At 40.6% G+C, this 19,292-nt stretch overlaps 1 protein-coding gene across 1 annotated transcript in view; it reads left to right on the top strand.

The window, feature by feature from the left end:
• The window catches only part of DEPDC7 (DEP domain containing 7), a 39,775-nt gene extending 21,104 nt beyond the window's left edge, over positions 1–18,671 (top strand). The window contains exons 2-9 of the mRNA XM_007530094.2: positions 810–1,200; positions 3,740–3,867; positions 4,667–4,856; positions 12,600–12,811; positions 15,282–15,424; positions 15,855–15,980; positions 16,081–16,159; positions 18,349–18,671. Coding sequence (XP_007530156.1) covers positions 810–1,200; positions 3,740–3,867; positions 4,667–4,856; positions 12,600–12,811; positions 15,282–15,424; positions 15,855–15,980; positions 16,081–16,159; positions 18,349–18,563 — 1,484 coding nt within the window. The 3' untranslated portion in view covers positions 18,564–18,671. The remainder of the gene's footprint in view (positions 1–809; positions 1,201–3,739; positions 3,868–4,666; positions 4,857–12,599; positions 12,812–15,281; positions 15,425–15,854; positions 15,981–16,080; positions 16,160–18,348) is intronic.
• Positions 18,672–19,292: the final 621 nt, after the last annotated feature.

Raw genomic sequence — 19,292 nt, 5'->3', positions numbered from 1 at the left:
CATTGCGTGTGTTTCCCTATGTAGGTGGGCTTTCTTTCTAGGGAAATTATATAGACCATGAACCAGATCCCAGGACCACCTCTTAAAATGTAATGTTTGGAAGTTACACTTTTGTGTATGTGTATTCCACCTCAGATAGAGATATTGACCTTATAGGAGTTGGCTGTGAAGAATAAATGATCTATGGCAGGTGAGATTAGATAATTTCTCTAAGATACTTAGTACAGTTCTTGCACATAAGTAAGTGCCTCTAGACCCTACTTGATTTTCACTCCCCCCTCCCAGCCCCCCATGTCTTCTCCTTTCTGATCTCACTTCTCTCTACATCTCTCTCCCTTTGTCACCCACTATACCTGTGCTGATCTCCTTTCTGTCCTAGCAGAGCACACTTCCCTCTCTCTGTCCTGGCTCTAAATATCTGTCTGTACAGCTTGCTTCCTGATTTTACTCAGGTTTCTGTTCAGATAATCATCTTGTCAGAAATTCTGACACCATGTCTAAAATAGAATTTTCTTCCCTTCTGCAGTTTTTCTTAGCATTGATCTGACATATATTTATCTATTCTGTATTTTCTCATAAAAATATAAACTCAAGAGAATAGGGTCTTAATCTTGCTCACTGTTATCCTAGCACATAGCATATGATAGGCATTACATTTTTAATGACTTGCTATTAATAATTTAATATTTTGATAACAATCTTTCCTTATAACTGTTCTAAGTAACTTTGGAAACTGCCACTTTTGCTTAAGAGTTACTTAGGCCTTATTGCAAGCGAACAAGATCACTTTACTTTTTTTTCCACTCTAGGTTTCAGTGTGGCCCAGAAGCCATTTGGAGCTACATACATATGGAGCAGCATTGTCAACACTCTTCAAACCCAAGTTGAAGTGAAAAGACGAAGGCACCATTTAAAGAGACACAATGATTGCTTTGTTGGTTCAGAAGCTGTGGATGTCATTTTTTCTCACCTAGTTCAGAATAAATATTTTGGTGACGTAGATATTCCTCGGGCCAAAGTGGTGAGAGTGTGTCAAGCCCTTATGGACCACAAAGTATTTGAAGCAGTTCCAACCAAAGTCTTTGGAAAGGACAAAAAGCCTACATTTGAAGATAGTAGTTGCAGTCTTTATAGATTCACAACGATACCCAACCAAGATAGTCAGTTAGGCAAAGAAAACAAATTACATTCACCTTCCAGGTTAGTAGCTATTGTTAGATTGTCGTGGTGCTTTTGGTAGGGTGTTGTATACATCTTACTGAAATTCTGTTGCTGGTTTTGTGTTACTTCTGTGGGTAAATTTGGTATAGTTTACTTTAGAAGTTTACTTGGAATTTTACTTATTCACATTTTATATTCAAAAGAAACAACCTACAAACTTCGATTTTTTTTTTTTCTGTTTCAAGTTGCAATTGTAGTGCAAAAAAAGTTTATATTCAGAGTGGTAACAAAATCAGAGATGAAGGCAGGCAGGTAGTATATCACTAGAATCCAGAAAGCAGTAGATGTATGGGAAGCATGTGGGAGTGAGAATGCAGAGGGCTTTCTGACATTTTAAGGAGTTTAGATTTGATTGTGTAAGTGTTGGAATAGGCCATGGGAAGAGTTCATGATATGATTGTCTTTTAGAAGTGCCTTCCTGACAGCTGGGTGTAGACACCTTGTGAAGAGAGCTAGTTAGGAATGTATTGCAGTGGTGTAGGCTACACATGAAGGCTGCCATAGTGGTGGTGGTGAAGAGGGAATCAGTTAGAAGGGCCCTGGGGCACAGAATTATTGCTCCTAGTGATGAACTCAGTTACCTTGACATAAACCAACTTTTCCATTATATTCCACTCAGCTCAACTGTGTAGCAGTGATGCCCTTACAGTTCAAATATGACCCAAGAACTTTTTTGTTTTGTTCTGTTGCCACTAGGGCTTCACTGGGGTTTTGTATTTGCTGGACTACTGCTCCTAGTGGACTTCGCTTAGTCCCCTTTTACCAGAATATCTTGAGAGACAAAAAGAGAGATAACCACAGTACCATTTCACTACTTGTGAAGCTTCCCCTTTTGTATGGTGTTCTCATGTGGTGGCCAGGGGCTTGAACTTGGGTTCTTTGGCATGATAAAGTATACACTTTACTACATGAACTATCTCCCAGTCCCCCCCAGGATCAGTTTTAGTGTATTTCCTTTCAAATATATTTTACCTGCATTTAAAACATAATAGAACACTGTATGTAGGGAGTCGGGGCAGTAGCGCAGTGGGTTAAGTGCAGGTGGTGGCAAAGCATGAGGACTGGCATAAGGATCTAGGTTCCAGCCCCACCTGCAGGGGGAGTCGCTTCACAGGCGGTGAAGCAGGTCTGCAGGTATCTATCTTTCTCTCCCCCTCTCTGTCTTCCCCTCCTCTCTCCATTTCTCTCTGTCCTATCCAACGTCAACAGTAATAACTACAACAATAAAAAACAAAACAAAACAAAACACTGTATGTAGGAAGGAAATAAGATAGAACACAGTACTTCCAGATGCAGTTGCCACGTGCTTTCTCTGAAACTCTTGGGGCCAGGTGTAACTAGAATCTGGGGACTTTGAAGATTTTAGAAAGGTAATAAGGTGTTTCTTTTACTTATTTATTATTGGATAGAGACAGGGAAATTGAGAGGGGGAAGGGAAAGGGGGAGAGACAGAGAGCCACCTGCAGCCCTGCTTCACTACTCATGAAGTTTTCCCCTGCACGTGGGAACCAGGGACTTGACCCTGGGTCCTTGCACACAATAATGTGAGCGCTTAACCAGGTGCACCACTGCCTGGCCCCAATAGGTACTTTTTAGATAACACCATTTCTGGGTATAGAAGTTTTTTTTGTTTTTTTTAATCAGAAACTAAAAAACTCTTGCCATTGATTTACTTAACTATAATTGTTCAAAGGAGAATTTACTTGGTATGCTTCAGAAGTACGTAAAATGGTTATGTATTTTACTCTTTAATTTCTACTTGTTCCCCCCCCCTCCGGGGTTATTGCTGGGGCTCAGTGCCTGCACCATGAATCCACTGCTCCTGGAGGCCATTCCGCCTCCCTTTTTTTTTGTCCTTGTTGTTGCCTTGTTGTTGTCCCTATTGTTATTTTTGCCATTGATGTTGTTGTTGGATAGGACAAAGAGAAGTCGAGAGAGGAGGGGAAACAGAGAGGGAGAGAGAAAAAGAGACACCTGCAGACCTGCTTCACCGCTTGCAAAGTGACCCCCCCCCCGCAGGTAGGGAGCCAGGTGCTCAAACTGGGACCCCTATGCCGGTCCCTGCGCTTTGAGCCATGTGCGCTTAACCCGCTGCGCTACCGCCTGACCCCCCATACTTGTTTTTTTATTATTATTATCTTTATTTATTGGATAGAGACAGCCAGAAATCAAGAGGGATGGGGTGATAGGGAGAGAGACAGAGAGACACCTGCAGCCCTGCTTCACCATTCGTAAAGCTTTCCCCCTGCAGGTGGGGACCGGGGGCTCAAACCCAGCCCATACTTGTTTTTTTAACTCTAAAATATATATTTTTAGAAGCTCTTTAAAATACAAAAATATTTTGGTGAGCTTGCTAATAAACATTAATTTATTATTATTAATAATTAATTATTTTTATTGGAGCATTGCTCAGCTCTGGCTTATGGTGTTACTGGGGACTGACCTTGGGTGCCTCAGACATGAGAATGACTTTGCATAACTATTAGAAGCATTAATTTATTAAATAACTTTACTTTAGGTGTGCAGATACTTTATGTAAGTCACCTGATATCAAGTCAACAAGCTTAGAGGATCTTTGGGAAAACCTGAGTTTAAAACCCACTAACTCCCCTCGAGTAAATATCTCCACAACCCTGTCTCCACAAGGTAAGCTAAAGATACAAATAAGAAATGGAAGGCTTAACTTTATAAAAAGCTTGAAAAGACTTTCAATCTGAATCTTTATTAGAATTAAAATATTGGAACACAAAGAGCACACTGTGCATTAAGGCTGTTTATATTAAGTTTTAACAGAGGTCTATTATCTTCAACAAATAGATCAGTGTTGCAATACTTGAACACTGACTTTTGTCTTATCAGCTGGCAGAGGTTCAAATCTGAAGTCTTTTGCCATGTATATTTTTTATTTATGTAACGTGCTTTCTGATGTTTCTTATCCTAAGATTTTATTGGGGCTAAGTAAAAAATTGAAAAACATACTAAAACATTAACAGAACTCTCATGTTCTTCCTTGTCTGTGGCAGTGGAATGTAGTTTAATGACTGATTTCCACAGTCCCTCCCCCATTCCATTTGTGGAAGCCCTGAGTGGAATAATCTGCAGCCAGTAATTTCAAACCAGTTTTCAGATTGAATGGATCATTCTTTCTTCCAAAGTCCTTATTAACATGTTATATGACTTGATCTCTTATCTCTGACATACTGCTTTTTATAGTACAAAGAATGAAAAGAATTCCTGTTGTCCAAAGTCTATTCTCCTACACATTAAAACAAATCTGGAATTGTTTAACTTTGTTCTAAGAAACCACTTTATAAGATTCTCTCTCTCCCTCTCTCTCTCTTTCTCCTCACAGATTTATGAGCTTAGACCTGCCTAGACAAATATAGTGATGAGCATCAAGTAACTATTAATTGTTACTTTTCACCTTGTCATTTTCCCTATATAGTTATTAATGAAGTATGGCAAGAAGAAACAATTGGGCGTCTACTACAATTGATAGATCTTCCACTTCTTGACTCCTTACTCAAACAGCAAGAAGCTGTGCATAAAGTTCCTCAACCTCAGAGGCAGCCTGACCTGATCAACAGCAGTAACTATCTGGATCGAGGGATTCTGAAGGCTTATAGTGACTCTCAGTATGTAAAATAAAATATATGTAACTTCTGTTTGTGTAAAGATAATAGATAATGGTTTTAAGATAATCTTTTAGTGCTTCATGTCCACAGGATGAGATAGTACATTGTTAGCTGATATTGTCAGCATTTGGGAAAGTAAACTACGTTACTGAAGTTAAAATTAGAAAAGGATTTTAGTTTCATTATTTTTCAAGTTCCTTGCAACATTTCCTTGCACATCAAATATTTATGCAAAAACTCATGAAGAAAATGGTTATGTGAAGAAACATACAAAGTGGAAAAAATTATTATTATGCTCTGTCCTTTATTAAAATGTACAGCTGCTTCAGTCCCTTCAGGTTGTCTGACCATAAGAGGGACCTGGAACCAAATAAACACATTTGGCAAATTCTTTTTTTTTTTAATTTTTAATCTTTATTTATTGGATAGGGACAGCCAGAAATTGAGAGGGCAAGGGGAAAGATAGAGGGAGAGAGACGGACAGATACCTGCAGCATTGCTTCACCCCTCAAAAAGCCTTCCCCCTGTAGGTGGAGACCAGGAGATTGAACCTGTGTCCTTGCCCACTGCCACCCCCAGGCCCAGGAAATTCTTTCAATTCTTTGAATACACATGCTTTTATATGCCCCTTGAATGCCTTTTTAAAAAAAATATTTATTTATTCCTTTTTTTTTTTTTGGTTGTAGTTATTAGTATTGATGTCGTTGTTGTTGGATAGGACAGAGAAAAATGGAGGAGGGGAAGACAGAGAGGGGGAAGAGAAAGATAGACACCTGCAGACATGCTTCACCGCCTGTGAAGTGACTCCCCTGCAGGTGGAGAGCCAGAGGCTTGAACCAGGATCCTTATACCTGTCCTTGTTCTTTGCACACCATGTGCGCTTAAACCGCTGCGCTTCCACCCGACTCCCGAATGCCTTTTGATTACATGTATTATTATAATCTTTTATTATTCCTCTTAACTATGTTATGTTGTAGCTAACTAGTTTCATTAAAAAAATATAACAAAAGTAGTCTTATTCTCACACTGGCTACATTCCTGAATATAAATGTTCAGCTCTAGTTTATGGTGGTGTGGGGGCATTGAACCTGGGACTTTTTTGGAGCCTCGGGTATGAGAGGCTGTTTGCATAACCATTATGCTATCTAACCCCTGAAAGCTTTTATTTTCAAGTGCTAAAGGAATTCTTATTGAAACTCCTCCCTGTCTCTATCATAAATAAATCTTTAAGAGAAAAAAAAATCCTAGGAAGTATTGCAGAGGAAAACTGAAACTCAACTAAGTACTTTTTTTTTTAAATTAACCAGAGCACTGCTCAGCTCTGGCTTATGGTGGTGTGGGGGTGATGGTGGTGGGGGATTGAACCTGGGACTTCTGGAGCCTCAGGCATGACAGTTTGTTTGCATAACCATTATGCCATCTACCCCCGCAGTACTTTTTTTTAGATAGTAAAATTGACCACAGCACCAAAGATCCCTTCAGTTCAGTGGGGTAGGGCTATAAATTCTTATATTTCCGATATTAGTAACATTTTACTATATCGCCTTAGCAGAAATAATATTTCAGTCTAGTTAGGTGTTAGGTGTTAGAAGTATTTGAAAGAGGCTGGGAGGTTGTACAGTGGATGGAACTCTGGTTGCTCAATCATGAGGTCCCAAGTGTGAGCGCCAGCCAACATTGAATGTAGCAGAGTGATTCTTTGGCTCTCTATTTGCTCCCATAAATAAATATATCATGGGAGTTGGGTGGTCGTGCACGTGGCATGAAGCATAAGGACCAGCTTAAGGATCCTGGTTCGAGCCCCCAGCTCCCCACCTGCAGGGGAGTTGCTTCACAGGTGGTGAAGCAGGTCTGCAAATGTCTATCTTTCTCTCCCCCTCTCTGTCTTCCCCTCCTCTCTCCATTTCTCTCTGTCCTATCTAACAACAGTGACATCAATAACAACAATAATAACTACTACAACAACAAAAAATGAATATATCATTTTCTTTTAAAAAGATTTGTGATGGGCGGTGGGGGGCAAGAGAACCATAGCATCTCTCTGGCATGTGTAATTCTGGGTATTGAACTTGAGACCTCATGCTTGAGGATCTAATGCTTGTTTCAGAATGTCATGTCCCAGTTCCAGTGGTTTCTTAAATCTATTTAAGAAAGATATACAACAGGGGTCAGGTGGAAGCGCAGCGGTTTAAGCGTACATGGTGCAAAGAGCAAGGACAGGTGTAAGGATCCTAGTTCAAACCCCTGGCTCCTCACCTGCAGGGGGTTCACTTCACAGGTGGTGAAGCAGGTCTGCAGGTGTCTGTATTTCTCTCCCCCCCCCTCTCAATTTCTCTGTCCTATCCAACAACAACAACAGCAATAACAACGATAATAGCGGCAACAAAATGGGAAAAATAGCCTCCAGGAGCAGTGGGTTTGTAGTGCAGGCACTGAGCCCCAGCAATAACCCTGGAGGCAAAAAAAAAAAAAAAAAAAGAAGAAGATATCCAACTTACATTTTCAGCACATTGCCAATTCCCTTATCCCAGTGAACTAAAACAGTTCAGGGACTGGCAAGATAGCTCATCTGGCAGGTACCCACTTTCCCATGTGTGTGACCCAGGTTCAAGCCCAGTTCTGACTTGGGATAGGCTTCAGTGTTGTGGTGTTTTTCCATCTCTTCCTCTGTCTCTCTAAATCTCTTTTAAATATTAAATTATCTTTGGGGGTCGGGCAGTGGCGCAGTGGGTTAAGCACACGTGGCGCAAAGCCCAGGGACCGGCTTAAGGATCCTGGTTCGGGCCCCCGGCTCCCCACCTGCAGGGGAGTCGCTTCATGGGCGGTGAAGCAGGTCTGCAGGTGTGTATCTTTCTCTCCCCCTCTCTCTGTCTTCCCCTCCTCTCTCCATTTCTCTCTGTCCTATCCAACAACAAAAGCAACGTCAACAATGGTAATAATAACCGCAACGAGGCTGCAACAACTAGGGCAACAAAAAGGGGGGGAAAATGGCCTCCAGGAGTGGTGGATTCATGGTGCAGGCACCGAGCCCAGCAATAACCCTGGAGGAAAAAAATATTATCTTTATGTATTTATTGGATAGAGATAGCCAGGGGGACGGGCTGTTGAGTGCACAGAGTGCAAAGCCCAAGGACCCACGCAGGGATCTCTGGGTCCAAGCCCCCAGTTCTCCACCTGCAAGGTGGCTGCCTCACAAGCAGTGAATTGGATCTGCAGGTGTCTGTCTTTCTCATTCCCTCTCTATCTTCCCCTTTCCTCTCAATTTCTCTGTTCTATTCAATAAAATGGAAAAACGGTCTTCAGGAGCAGTGGATTTGTAGTGCAGGCACTGAGCCCCAGCTATAACCCTGGAGGCAAAAAAAAAAAAGACAATTTGAGAGGGAAGAGGGGAAGGAGAGAGAGAGAGAGAGAGAGAGAAACCTGCAGTACTGCTCGCAAAGATTTTCCCGTGCAGATAAAGATGGGGGCTTGAACTTAGGTCCTTGCGTATTATAACGTGCTCAACCAGGTGTGCCACCACCTGACTCAATAACAAACGTTTTTTACTTTCTTCTTCTTCTTTTTTTTTCCCAGAGCACTGGTCAGCTCAGGCTTATGGTGGTGCTGGAAAGGATCTCAGAGCCTCAGGCATTAGAGTCTGTTTGGGGAGCTATTATGCTATCTCCCCCATTCCCTCTGTCTCTCTATCTGAAAAAGTTGGCCCAGTAATGACCAAAAAAAAAAAGAAAAAAAAAAGTTGGATATTAAAAAAGATAACTTAAGCAAAAGGACTGGCGTAAGGATCCCGGTTCAAGTCCCTGCCTCCCCACCTGCAGGGGAGCCGCTTCACAGTCGGTGAAGCAGGTCTGCAGGTGTCTGTCTTTCTCTCCCCATCTCTGTCTTCCCCTCCTGTCTCCATTTCTCTCTGTCCTATCCAATAACGACGACATCAGTAAACAACAGCAATAATAACTACAACAATAAAAAAGGGGAACAAAAGGGAAAATAAATAAAATTAATTAAAAAAAATTTTTTTTATATTTATTTACTCTCTTTTGTTGCCCTTGTTGTTTTATTGTTGTAGATATTATTGTTGTTAGTGAGGTCGTCATTGTTGGATAGGACAGAGAGAAATGCAGAGAGGAGGGGAAGACAGAGAGGGAGAGAGAAAGACAGACACCTGCAGACCTGCTTCACCACCTATGAAGCGACTCCCCTGCAGGTGGGGAGCCAGGGGCTCGAAGCTTGAACCGGGATCCTTAAGCTGGTCCTTGTGCTTTGTGCCAACTGCGCTTTAAGCCGCTGCGCTACCACCTGACTCCGTAATAAAAATATATTAAAACAAACAAAAAGATGTATGAAAAAGTTAATTCCAACATATTAGTTATTGAATGTTACATATGTACTAGAAAACTTATTCTACAAAAATGACAGTTATATTTATGTGAAGTAAGATAAAAATATGTTATAATTCTTAAATTTCAAATACAGCAATTATACTGAAAGTTACCTGAAACATATCTTCTTAAAAATGTGATAACAAGGGAGTCAGGCGGTAGCGCAGTGGGTTAAGCGCAGGTGGCGCAAAGCACAAGGACCGATGTGTAAGGATCCAGGTTCAAGCACCTACCTGTCTGTCCACCTGCAGGGGAGTTGCTTCACAAGCGGTGAAGCAGATCTGCAGGTGTCTTTCTCTCCCCCTCTCTGTCTTCCCCACCTCTCTCCATTTCTCTCTGTCCTATATAACAACAACAACAATAGCTACAACAATAAAACAACAAGGGCAACAAAAGGGAATAAATAAATAAATAAATGTGATAAGGGAGTCAGACGGTAGTGTGGAATAAACAAACAAACAAACAAATAAATGTGATAAGCGAGTCAGACGGTAGTGCAGCAAGTTAAGCATAGGTGGCACAAAGTGCAAGAACTGGTGTAAGGATCCCAGTTCAAGCCCCTGGCTCCCCACCTGCAGGGGGAGTCGCTTCACAGGCGGTGAAGCAGGTCTGCAGGTGTCTATCTTTCTCTCCCCCTCTCTGTCTTCCCCTCCTCTCTCCATTTCTCTCTGTCCTATCCAACAACGACAACATCAATAACAACAATAACTACAACAATAAAACAAGGGCAACAAAAAGGAATAAACAAACAAACAAATAAATAAATTTTTTTAATGTGATAATATCAATACCCCGAGAAGTAAAGTGACCTGCCCAAGATAATGCTTCTGGGTGTGGTAGACTTAGTTGTCCTGAATTTATAGGATTTTATTTTATTTTGCTGGATACAGACAGAAATTGAGAGGGAGAGAGAAATAGGAAGAGAGACATCAGAAGCACTACTTTGCCACTCATGTAGTTTCCCCTCCCTTCCGGTGGGGACCAGAGCTTGAACCTGGGTCCTTGAGCATTGTAATTTGTGCCTTCAGCCAGGTGCACCACCACTTGGCTTTCCAGTACTGAAGGGTTTTTTTTTTCTTTTTTTTTCCTGAAGGGTTTATTTTTATTATTATAATTTTTTTCCTGAAGGGTTTTTAATTAAGTTTTTTTTTTTTTCCCAGGCTGGGGAGACAGCATAATGGTTCTGCAAAAGACTTTTTTTTTTTTTTTTTTTAGAATTTATTTATTCATGAGAAAGGTAGGAGGAGAGAAAGAACCAGCCATCACTCTGGTACATGTGCTGCTGGGGATCAAACCCAGGACCTCATGCTTGAGAGTCTAGTGCTTTAGCCACTGCGCCACCTCCTGGACCACAAGAATTAAAAAAAAAAATTATTTATTCATGAGAGAGATAGGAGAGAAAGAACCGGACATCACTCTGTTAAATGTGCTGCTGGGGATAGAACTTGGGACCTCATAGTTAAGAATCCAATGCTTTATCCACTGTGCCACCTCCCAGACCACTGCAAAAGACTTTCATGCCAGGAGTCAGGCGGTAGCGCAGCGGGTTAAGCACACATAGCACAAAGCACAAGGACCAGCATGAGGATCCCAGTTCGAGCCCCCGGCTCCCCATCTGCAGTGGAGTCGTTTCACAGGCAGTGAAGTAGGTCTGCAGGTGTCTATCTTTCTCTTCCCCTCTCTGTCTTCCCCTCCTCTCTCCATTTCTCTCTGTCCTAACAACGACAACATCAATAACTGCAGCAACAATAAAAAAAGAACAAGGGAAACAAAAGGGAAAATAAATGAAAAAAATTAAAAAGACTTTCATGTCTGAGGCTCTGAGGTCCCAGGTTCAGTCTCCAGCACCACCATAAGCCATAGCTCAGCATTGTTCTGGTCCCTCTCTGTATCTTGGTCATTAACATAAATAAAATATCAAACTAAATTTTTTCTATATGTATGAGCAAATTGAATATTAAAAGCTAGCCATTTTATTTCTTGAAATGTAGCTTTTAAAAAATATTTCTTTTTGTTGTCCTTGTTTTATTGTTGTAGTTATTATTGTTGTTATTTTATGTCGTTGTTGTTAGGACAGAGAGAAATGGAGAGAGGAGGGGAGGATGGGGGGAGAGAAAGACACCTGCAGACCTGCTTCACAGCCTGTGACCTCTCTTGTAGGTGAGGAGCCAGGGTGGGGGGGCTCGAACCAGGATCCTTATGCTGGTCCTTGCACTTCGTGCCACCTATGCTTAACCCCGTTGTGCTACCACACGACTCCCTGAAATGTAGCTTTTTTCTGATGTTACACAACTGGTATTTCACAAAAAATGGCAATAGTTATATTTAACTATTTTAAAAAGATTTTATTTATTTATTTATGAGAAAGATAGGAGAGAGAGAAAGAACCAGACATCACTCTGGTATATGTGCTGCTAGGGATTGAACTCAGGACCTCATGCTTGAGAATCTAGTGCCTTAGCCACTGCGCCACCTCCTGGACCACTGTACTTAACTATTTTGAAATTTTATCCTATTCTAGCCACTGTAAGAAATATATTGTACACAGAACTCTGAAAAAAGTAACATTTTATTAGGAAAATGCTGGTCTAGAAATTATATTAGGGATCCAGATTATTCTAGAATCATGAATAAGTACTTTAGAGTTTCTGGGCATCCATTTAAAAATTTTAAGTGTAGGGAGTCGGGTGGTAGCACAATAGGTTAAGAGCAAGTGACGTGAAGCGCAAGGACAGACATAAGGATCCCGGTTTGAGCCCCTGGCTCCCCACCTGCAGGGGAGTCACCTCACAGGTGGTGAAGCATGTCTGCAGGTGTCTATCTTTCTCTCCCCCTCTCTGTCTTCCCCTCCTCTCTCCATTTCTCTCTGTCTTATCCAACAATGATGACAGCAATAACAACAATAATAACCACAACAATAAAACAGCAGAGGGAACAAAAGGGAAAATAAATATTTAAAAATATTTAAGTGTAAAGCTTGAATTTTGATTTATCTTTCAGGTCTGTATTAATATAGCATCTGTTTTTGCAAAAAAAAAAAAAGGCAAGCCAGTAAAATAGCTTACTTGGATCATGCACTGTGTTGCTATGTTCACAAACAAGTTCCAAACCAGCCCCCTAACACATTGAAAGAAACTTTGGTGCTATGATGTCTTTTATTCCCTATCCTTCTCTCTCTGCCTTTCTGCCTATCTGTCTCTATAGATAAATAAATAATAGTGTTAGACCAGACTTTCTACTACAGACTAACGACAAATCTTACGAAGTGTTTAGAAATGTATCCTAGTAATAAATTTGAAATGCCTAATATGTTAGACACTGTGTATATATTTGCTATCTTTTAAGTAAAATTTTTTCCCTCCCACAGGGAAGATGAGTGGCTTTCTGCAGCAATTGACTGCTTGGAATATCTTCCAGATCAGATGGTCGTGGACATAAGCAGAAACTTTCCTGAGCAACCAGACAGAACAGACTTACTGAAAGAACTCCTGTTTGATGCCATTGGCAAATATTACAGTAGTAGGGAACCTCTGTTAAATCACTTATCTGATGTTCATAATGGAATTGCAGAGCTCTTAGGTAAATCACTTCTTACACTAGAATTTTTCTTAGTTGTCCTCAAGATGAAACAAAATGGAGTGTGGCATCCTGGGAGGTGGCACAGTAGTGAAGCTGGGGACTGTCGAGATGAGGACCTGTGTTTCTGGGGACTGTCGAGATGAGGACCTGTGTTTGATCCCTGATGTGTGTGCTCCTATATTCTGTCTGCCTGCCTATTTACCTTCTTGTGAAATAAATACAAGCAAATCTTAAAAAACAGGACTGGAGAGACAGCATAATATTTATGCAAAAAGACTTATGCTTGAAGGTCCTAGGCCTCAGGTTCAGTCTCTAGCACCACATAAAGAAGAGCAGAGGGAGTCGGGCTGTAGCGCAGCGGGTTAAGCGCAGGTGGTGCTAAGCTCAAGGACTGGCATCAGGATCCCGGTTCGAGCCCCCGGCTCCCCACCTGCAGGCAGGTCCCTTCACAGGCGGTGAAGCAGGTCTGCAGGTGTCTGTCTTTCTCTCCCCCTGGCTGTCTCCCCCTCCTCTCTCCATTTCTCTCTGTCCTATCCAACAACAACGACATCAATAATAACTACAACAATAAAACAACAAGGGCAACAAAAGGGAATAAATAAATAAAATAAAAGAGCAGAGCTCTTGTCTTCCTCTGTGTGTCTCTCTCTGTATCTCTCTCACATTAAAATAAATAAAGGAGTCGCTTCACTGGAAGTGAAGCAGGTGTCTGTCTTTCTCTCCCCCCTCTTTTCTTCCCTCCTCTCTCCATTTCTCTCTGTCCTTTCTAACAACATCAGTAACAACAACAATAATAACTACAACTACAATAAAAAACAACAAGGGCAACAAAAGGGAAAATAAATTTAAAAAAATTTTTTAAATAATAATGAATAAATAAAATAGGGCAGGGGTAGATAGCATAATGGTTATGGAAAGAGACTCTTATGCCTGAGGCTCCAAAGTCCCAGGTTCAATCCCCTGCACCAACATAAGTCAGAGCTAACCAGTGCTCTGGTATAAAATAAATAAATAAATAAATAATACTTTTTAATGGCACTGTTTGGAGGTTATCAGGTGGATCACCTGGTAGAGCATATGCTTTACCATGTACAAGGACTCAGGTTCAAGCCCTGGGCTGCTACATGGGAGTGCCTCCATGTAAGTAATTGGAGTAGGAGTGGAGGTGGATGGGGGAGGTGAGCTCCACAAATGTTAGAGCAGTGCTGTGGCATTTCTTCTTTTGTCTCTTGTCTCTCTGACTTCTGTCTACAGGAAAGAAAAAAAAAATGTCTTCCAAGAGTTGGGCAAGCACCTGGTCCCAGTGATAACCCTGGTGGCCAAAATAAAGATAGAAAGAAAAGACTTGAGTGGTCCGGGAAGTGGCGAAGTGGATGAAGGGTTGGACTCTCAAGCATGGGGTCCTGAGTTCAATCCCTGGAAGTCATTTGTCATAATTCCTATACTAACTTTGACTCTGGAAATACATCTTTTTTATTATTATTATTATTATTTTGGCCTTCAGGGTTATTGCTGGGGCTCAATGCCTGTACTACAAATCCACTACTCCTGAAGGCCATTTTTGTTGCTCTTGTTGCTATTATTGTTGGATAGTACAGAGAGAAATCAAGAGAGGAGGGTAAGATGGAAAGGGGGAGAGAAAGATAGACACCTGCAGACCTGTTTCACTGCTTGTAAAGCGACCCCCCTGCAGGTGGGGAGTTGGGGGCTTGAACCAGGCAGGATCCTTAAACCAGTCTTTGCACTGGAAATAATTTTTTATAAGCTTAATGTTTATCTTAAACTTTCATTTTTGTTCCATTTATTTATTTATTTTCATTTATTGATGAGCAAGACAGGTGAACCAGACGTCACTCTGGCACGCATATTGCTGGGGATTGAACTCAAGACTTTATGACAGTCTAATGCTTTATCCACTGTGTCACCTCCTGGACCACCCTTTTATTTATTTATTTTTGATAACTTTTTAAAAAATATTCCCTTTTGGTGCCCTTGTTTTATTGTTGTAGTTATTATTAATGTCGTCGTTTTTGGACAGGACAGAGTGAAATGGAGAGAAGTGGGGAAGATAGAGGGGGGAGAGAAAGACAGACACCTGTAGACCTGCTTCACTGCCTGTGAAACGACTCCCTTGCAGGTGGGGAGCCGGGGGCTCGAACTGGGATCCTTATACCAGTCCTTGCGCTTTGCACCACGTGTGCTTAACCCACCGCGCTACTGCCCGACTCCCGACCCTTTTATTTTTAAAAAAAAAAAAACTTTCACAAGAGATAGGTAGACAGGAGAGAGAGAGAGGGGCAAGAGCAGTGGTCTGGCATAAGCAGTGCTGGAGACTAAACTTGGGACATCTTGCTTGCAGGTCCAGAGCTCTACTGCTGTGCAACCTTCCAAGTCACTGAATTTTGTTCTGTTTACATTTAGATTTACCCCAAATTAAGAGCTTTTTTTTTTTTTTTCCTTTTGGGTAAAGTGAATGGGAAGACTGAAATTGCACTAGAAGCGACTCAGCTCTTTCTAAAGCTTTTAGATTCCCCAAAGAGAGAAGAATTTAGAAGACTACTGTATTTCATGGCTGTTGCAGCACATCCTTCTGAATTTAAGTTGCAGAAAGAAGTAAGTCTTTTGTCTGTTTAATTGTAGTTCATATCCTTAGTACTTAAATGACTCTTATCAGATCATTTCCTCTTCAGAATCAAGTGTGTGGAATAATCTATATTATATTCAACATTGCCCTTTATGCTAAAATTCAGTTGTTTTGGATAGAGACAGAGAAATTGCAAGGGAATGAGAATATAGAGAGGAAAGAGAGAAGACATACCTGCAGCACAGTTTCCTCACTCATGAAGCTTCCCCCCTGCAGATAGGGACCAGAGGCTTGAACCCAGGTTCTTGTGCACTGTACTATGTGTACTCAACTAGGTGTGCCACCACCCAACCTCACTAAATTTATTTATTTTTAAAAATATTTATTTATTTATTATTTATTCCCTTTTGTTGCCCTTGTTGACTAGATTTATTTTTAAAATGTGTTTGATTTTTGTAGAGTGACAATCGAATGGTTGTGAAAAGGATATTCTCAAAAGCTATTGTTGACAATAAAAACTTATCCAAAGGCAAAACTGATCTTCTGGTACTTTTTTTAGTGGATCACCAAAAAGATGTCTTTAAGGTAATATTCTGTAAATTGCTAAGTTGTATCAGTGTACTGGATCATTAGACTAAACTGCACTTGAATAATGTTACTCCCATGTTACTCCTTTTTTCTTAAGATTCCTGGAACTCTGCATAAAATTGTCAGTGTTAAGCTCATGGCTATTCAGAAGGGAAGAGACCCAAATCAAGATGCAGGTAACCTGAGAAATATTTTCTTTTAATGGCTTGTTTATTGCATATAAGAGTGTTTTACATAAGGCAGACGGAGGAGAGACATACACGGATAGGGACGCACACGCACACATGCTGCACATGCTACACACCACCCCCTAGAGCCCCATTTAGGTACACGTGGTGCTGGGGATGGAACAAAGAACCTCAGACATGAAAATCTAATGCTTTATGCCCAGTCACAGAATATTTTAGTGATTTTCCAAAGAGAATATGTTTTTTAACTTGGTGCTTACATTATGAATCCACTGTTCTTGGCGACCATTTTTTCCATTTTTATTGGATTAGACAGAGAGAAATTGAGAGGAAAGGGGAAGAGAGAGAGAGGGAAAGAGACAGACACCTGCAGATCGGCTTCACCACTTGTGAAGTAAATCCCCCCCCCCCACACACACACACACTGCAGGAGGGGAGCCAGGGACTTGAACCTGGATCCTTGTATGGGCTTCGTACTGTGTGTGCTTAACCCAGTGTGCCACCACCTGGTCCCCTCAAAGAGAAACTCTTATGGTTTACTTGGAGGTGTTTTGCTATAAATAGTTATACTTCCATTTCAGCTGATCTTTTTTTTTAATTATTTTTTAAAATATTTATTCCCTTTTGTTGCCCTCATTTCAGCTGATCTCTAAGAAATCTATTTAGTTAATCCCAATTTAGCAGATTCTTGATGTCAAAATGCAACTTGACCATGGTTAGAAAGTCAGTGACTGGTCAGTGGCACACCCGACTGAGCACATGTCATACTCAAGGACCTGGGGTCAAGCCCCCAGTCCCTACCTATAGGGGGATAACTTCACAAGTGATGAAGCAGGGCTGCAGGAGTCTCTCTCTCTCTCTCTCTCTCTCTCTCTCTTTAGCTCTCTATTGCTCCCTTCCCACTCAATTTCTCTGTCTTGCCAAATGAGAAACCAAACAAACAAAAAGAAAGCAAACTATTGGGGGCTGTGCGGTAGCCCAGTGGGTTAAGTGCAGGTGGCGCAAAGCGCAAGGACCAGCAGAAGGATCCCTGCTCCAGCTGCCAGCTCTCCACCTGCAGGGGTCGCTTCACAAGCGTGAATATGTCTACAGGTGTCTTATCTTCCTCTCCCCCTCTGTTTTCCCCTCTTCTCTCAATTTCTCTCTGTCCTATCCAACAACAGCTATAACAACCACAACAAAAGGGCAACGAAATGGGGAAAATAGCCTCCAGGAGCAGTGGATTCAAGCCCCAGCGATAACCCTGGAGGCAAAAAAAAAAAAGGAGACAAACTATTTCTAGGACTTGTGAGAACTATAGTGGTTTATCTTTGGGAGGTGGGAGAATGGGGACACAGAACTTTGGTGGGTGTGGTGTGGAACTATACACTTTAATCTTACAATCTTGCAACCAACTATCAATCACAAATGAAAAAAAAATGGCTGACGGGAGCAGTGGATCCATTGTGCAGGCACAGAGCCCCAGTGATAACCCTGGTGGCAATCAGAAATGGAAAGTAAAGAAAGAAAAAAAATAATAATAATGGTACCAAGCACCACTATAGGTCAGAATTGAGCACTGCTTTAACAATAAAAAAATTTAAAGTAAGCAAAGCTTAGAATCATTATTGTGGGAGTTGGGCAGTAGTGCAGCAGATTAAGCGCAGGTAGGGCAAAGTGCAAGGACCAGCCTAAGGATACTGGTTCAAGCCCCTGGCTCCCCACCTGCAGGGGAGTTGCTTTACAAGCAGTGAAGCTAATCTGCAGGAGTCTTTCTCTCCCCCCCCCCTCTCCATTTCTCTCTGTCCTATCCAACAACAATGACGTCAACAACAATAATAATAACTACAAAAATAAAACAAGGGCAACAAAAGGGAATAAATAAATAATTTAAACTATTTATTCCTTTTTGTTGTCCTTGTTGTTTTATTGTTGTAGTTATTATTGATGTCATCATTGTTGGATAGAACAGAGAGAAATGGAGAGAGGAGGGGGAGACAGCCAGGGGGAGAGAAAGACAGACACCTGAAGATCTGCTTCACTGACTCCCAATAAATAAATATTTTTTAAAAAAGAATCATTATTGTATTTTATAAAATTAGGAAAAGCAACACAAATATTTAAAATATTGCTTGATTTTTCTACTTTAATCTGAAGAATTTATTTATTAACTGAGATTTTTATTTTTAAACTTGAAGGCTATATCTATTGCCAGAGAATTACTCCCAGTGACTATTCTGAAAATAAAGAGAAGGCAACCAAGGATGAGCTGTTGAATTTACTAAAAACTATTGATGAGAATTCAAAACTGTCTGCCAAAGAGAAGAAGAAATTGCTAAGTCAGTTCTATAAGTCTCACCCAAATACCTTTATTGAATATTTTGGAGATTGTATTACTAATGTTTGTATATAACTTGTGTATTTTAAAAAACTAATTATGTATTTTAAAGACAATCACATCTGTAAGGCTGAAAATTCTTCCAAATATGAAACTATACTTAATAAAATTTATTTTGTGTAATCTGTATGTCTAAAACAATAACAGTCAGGTGGTGTGTTGCTGTTAAGTGTTGACCTCTCCTGGGTGATTTTGATTTGTAATAAATACAGTACTTCACAGAAAATCATAGGACTTAAAATAATAATAACATTTCAGTGTTTACATAAGAAAGTATTAAACATTAAGGCAGTCTGTAACTACATGTTAATAGGAGTGTGATTTGTACCCTGAAAGGTACTCATTAATACTAGAGAGGCTTAGGTTTTGATATCATAGATTTGCTAATTACATAAACTTTAGACAAGTCAGAAATTGAACTGTCTTAATGCTTTTGAAAATTTCAACATCCTTTTTTTTTGTGTGTGTGGAAAATTCCAAACATTTAAAAATGGGTTGAATGATAATAATAATAATAATAATAATTAATTGATACTTCCCATCATCAATTTCAACAATTATTTTTTATTCTTTTTTTAAATTTTTTTTATTTTTTATTTTATTTATTTATTCCCTTTTTGTTGCCCTTGTTGTTTTATTGTTGTAGTTATTATTATTGTTGTTCTCGTCATTGTTGGATAGGACAGAGAGAAACGGAGAGAGGAGGGGAAGACAGAGATGGGGAGAGAAAGACAGACACCTGCA

This window comes from Erinaceus europaeus, chromosome 17 (assembly GCF_950295315.1).
Source record: "Erinaceus europaeus chromosome 17, mEriEur2.1, whole genome shotgun sequence".
NCBI classification, from domain to species: domain Eukaryota; kingdom Metazoa; phylum Chordata; class Mammalia; order Eulipotyphla; family Erinaceidae; genus Erinaceus; species Erinaceus europaeus.
This window is presented reverse-complemented; position numbering and strand designations above follow the sequence as displayed.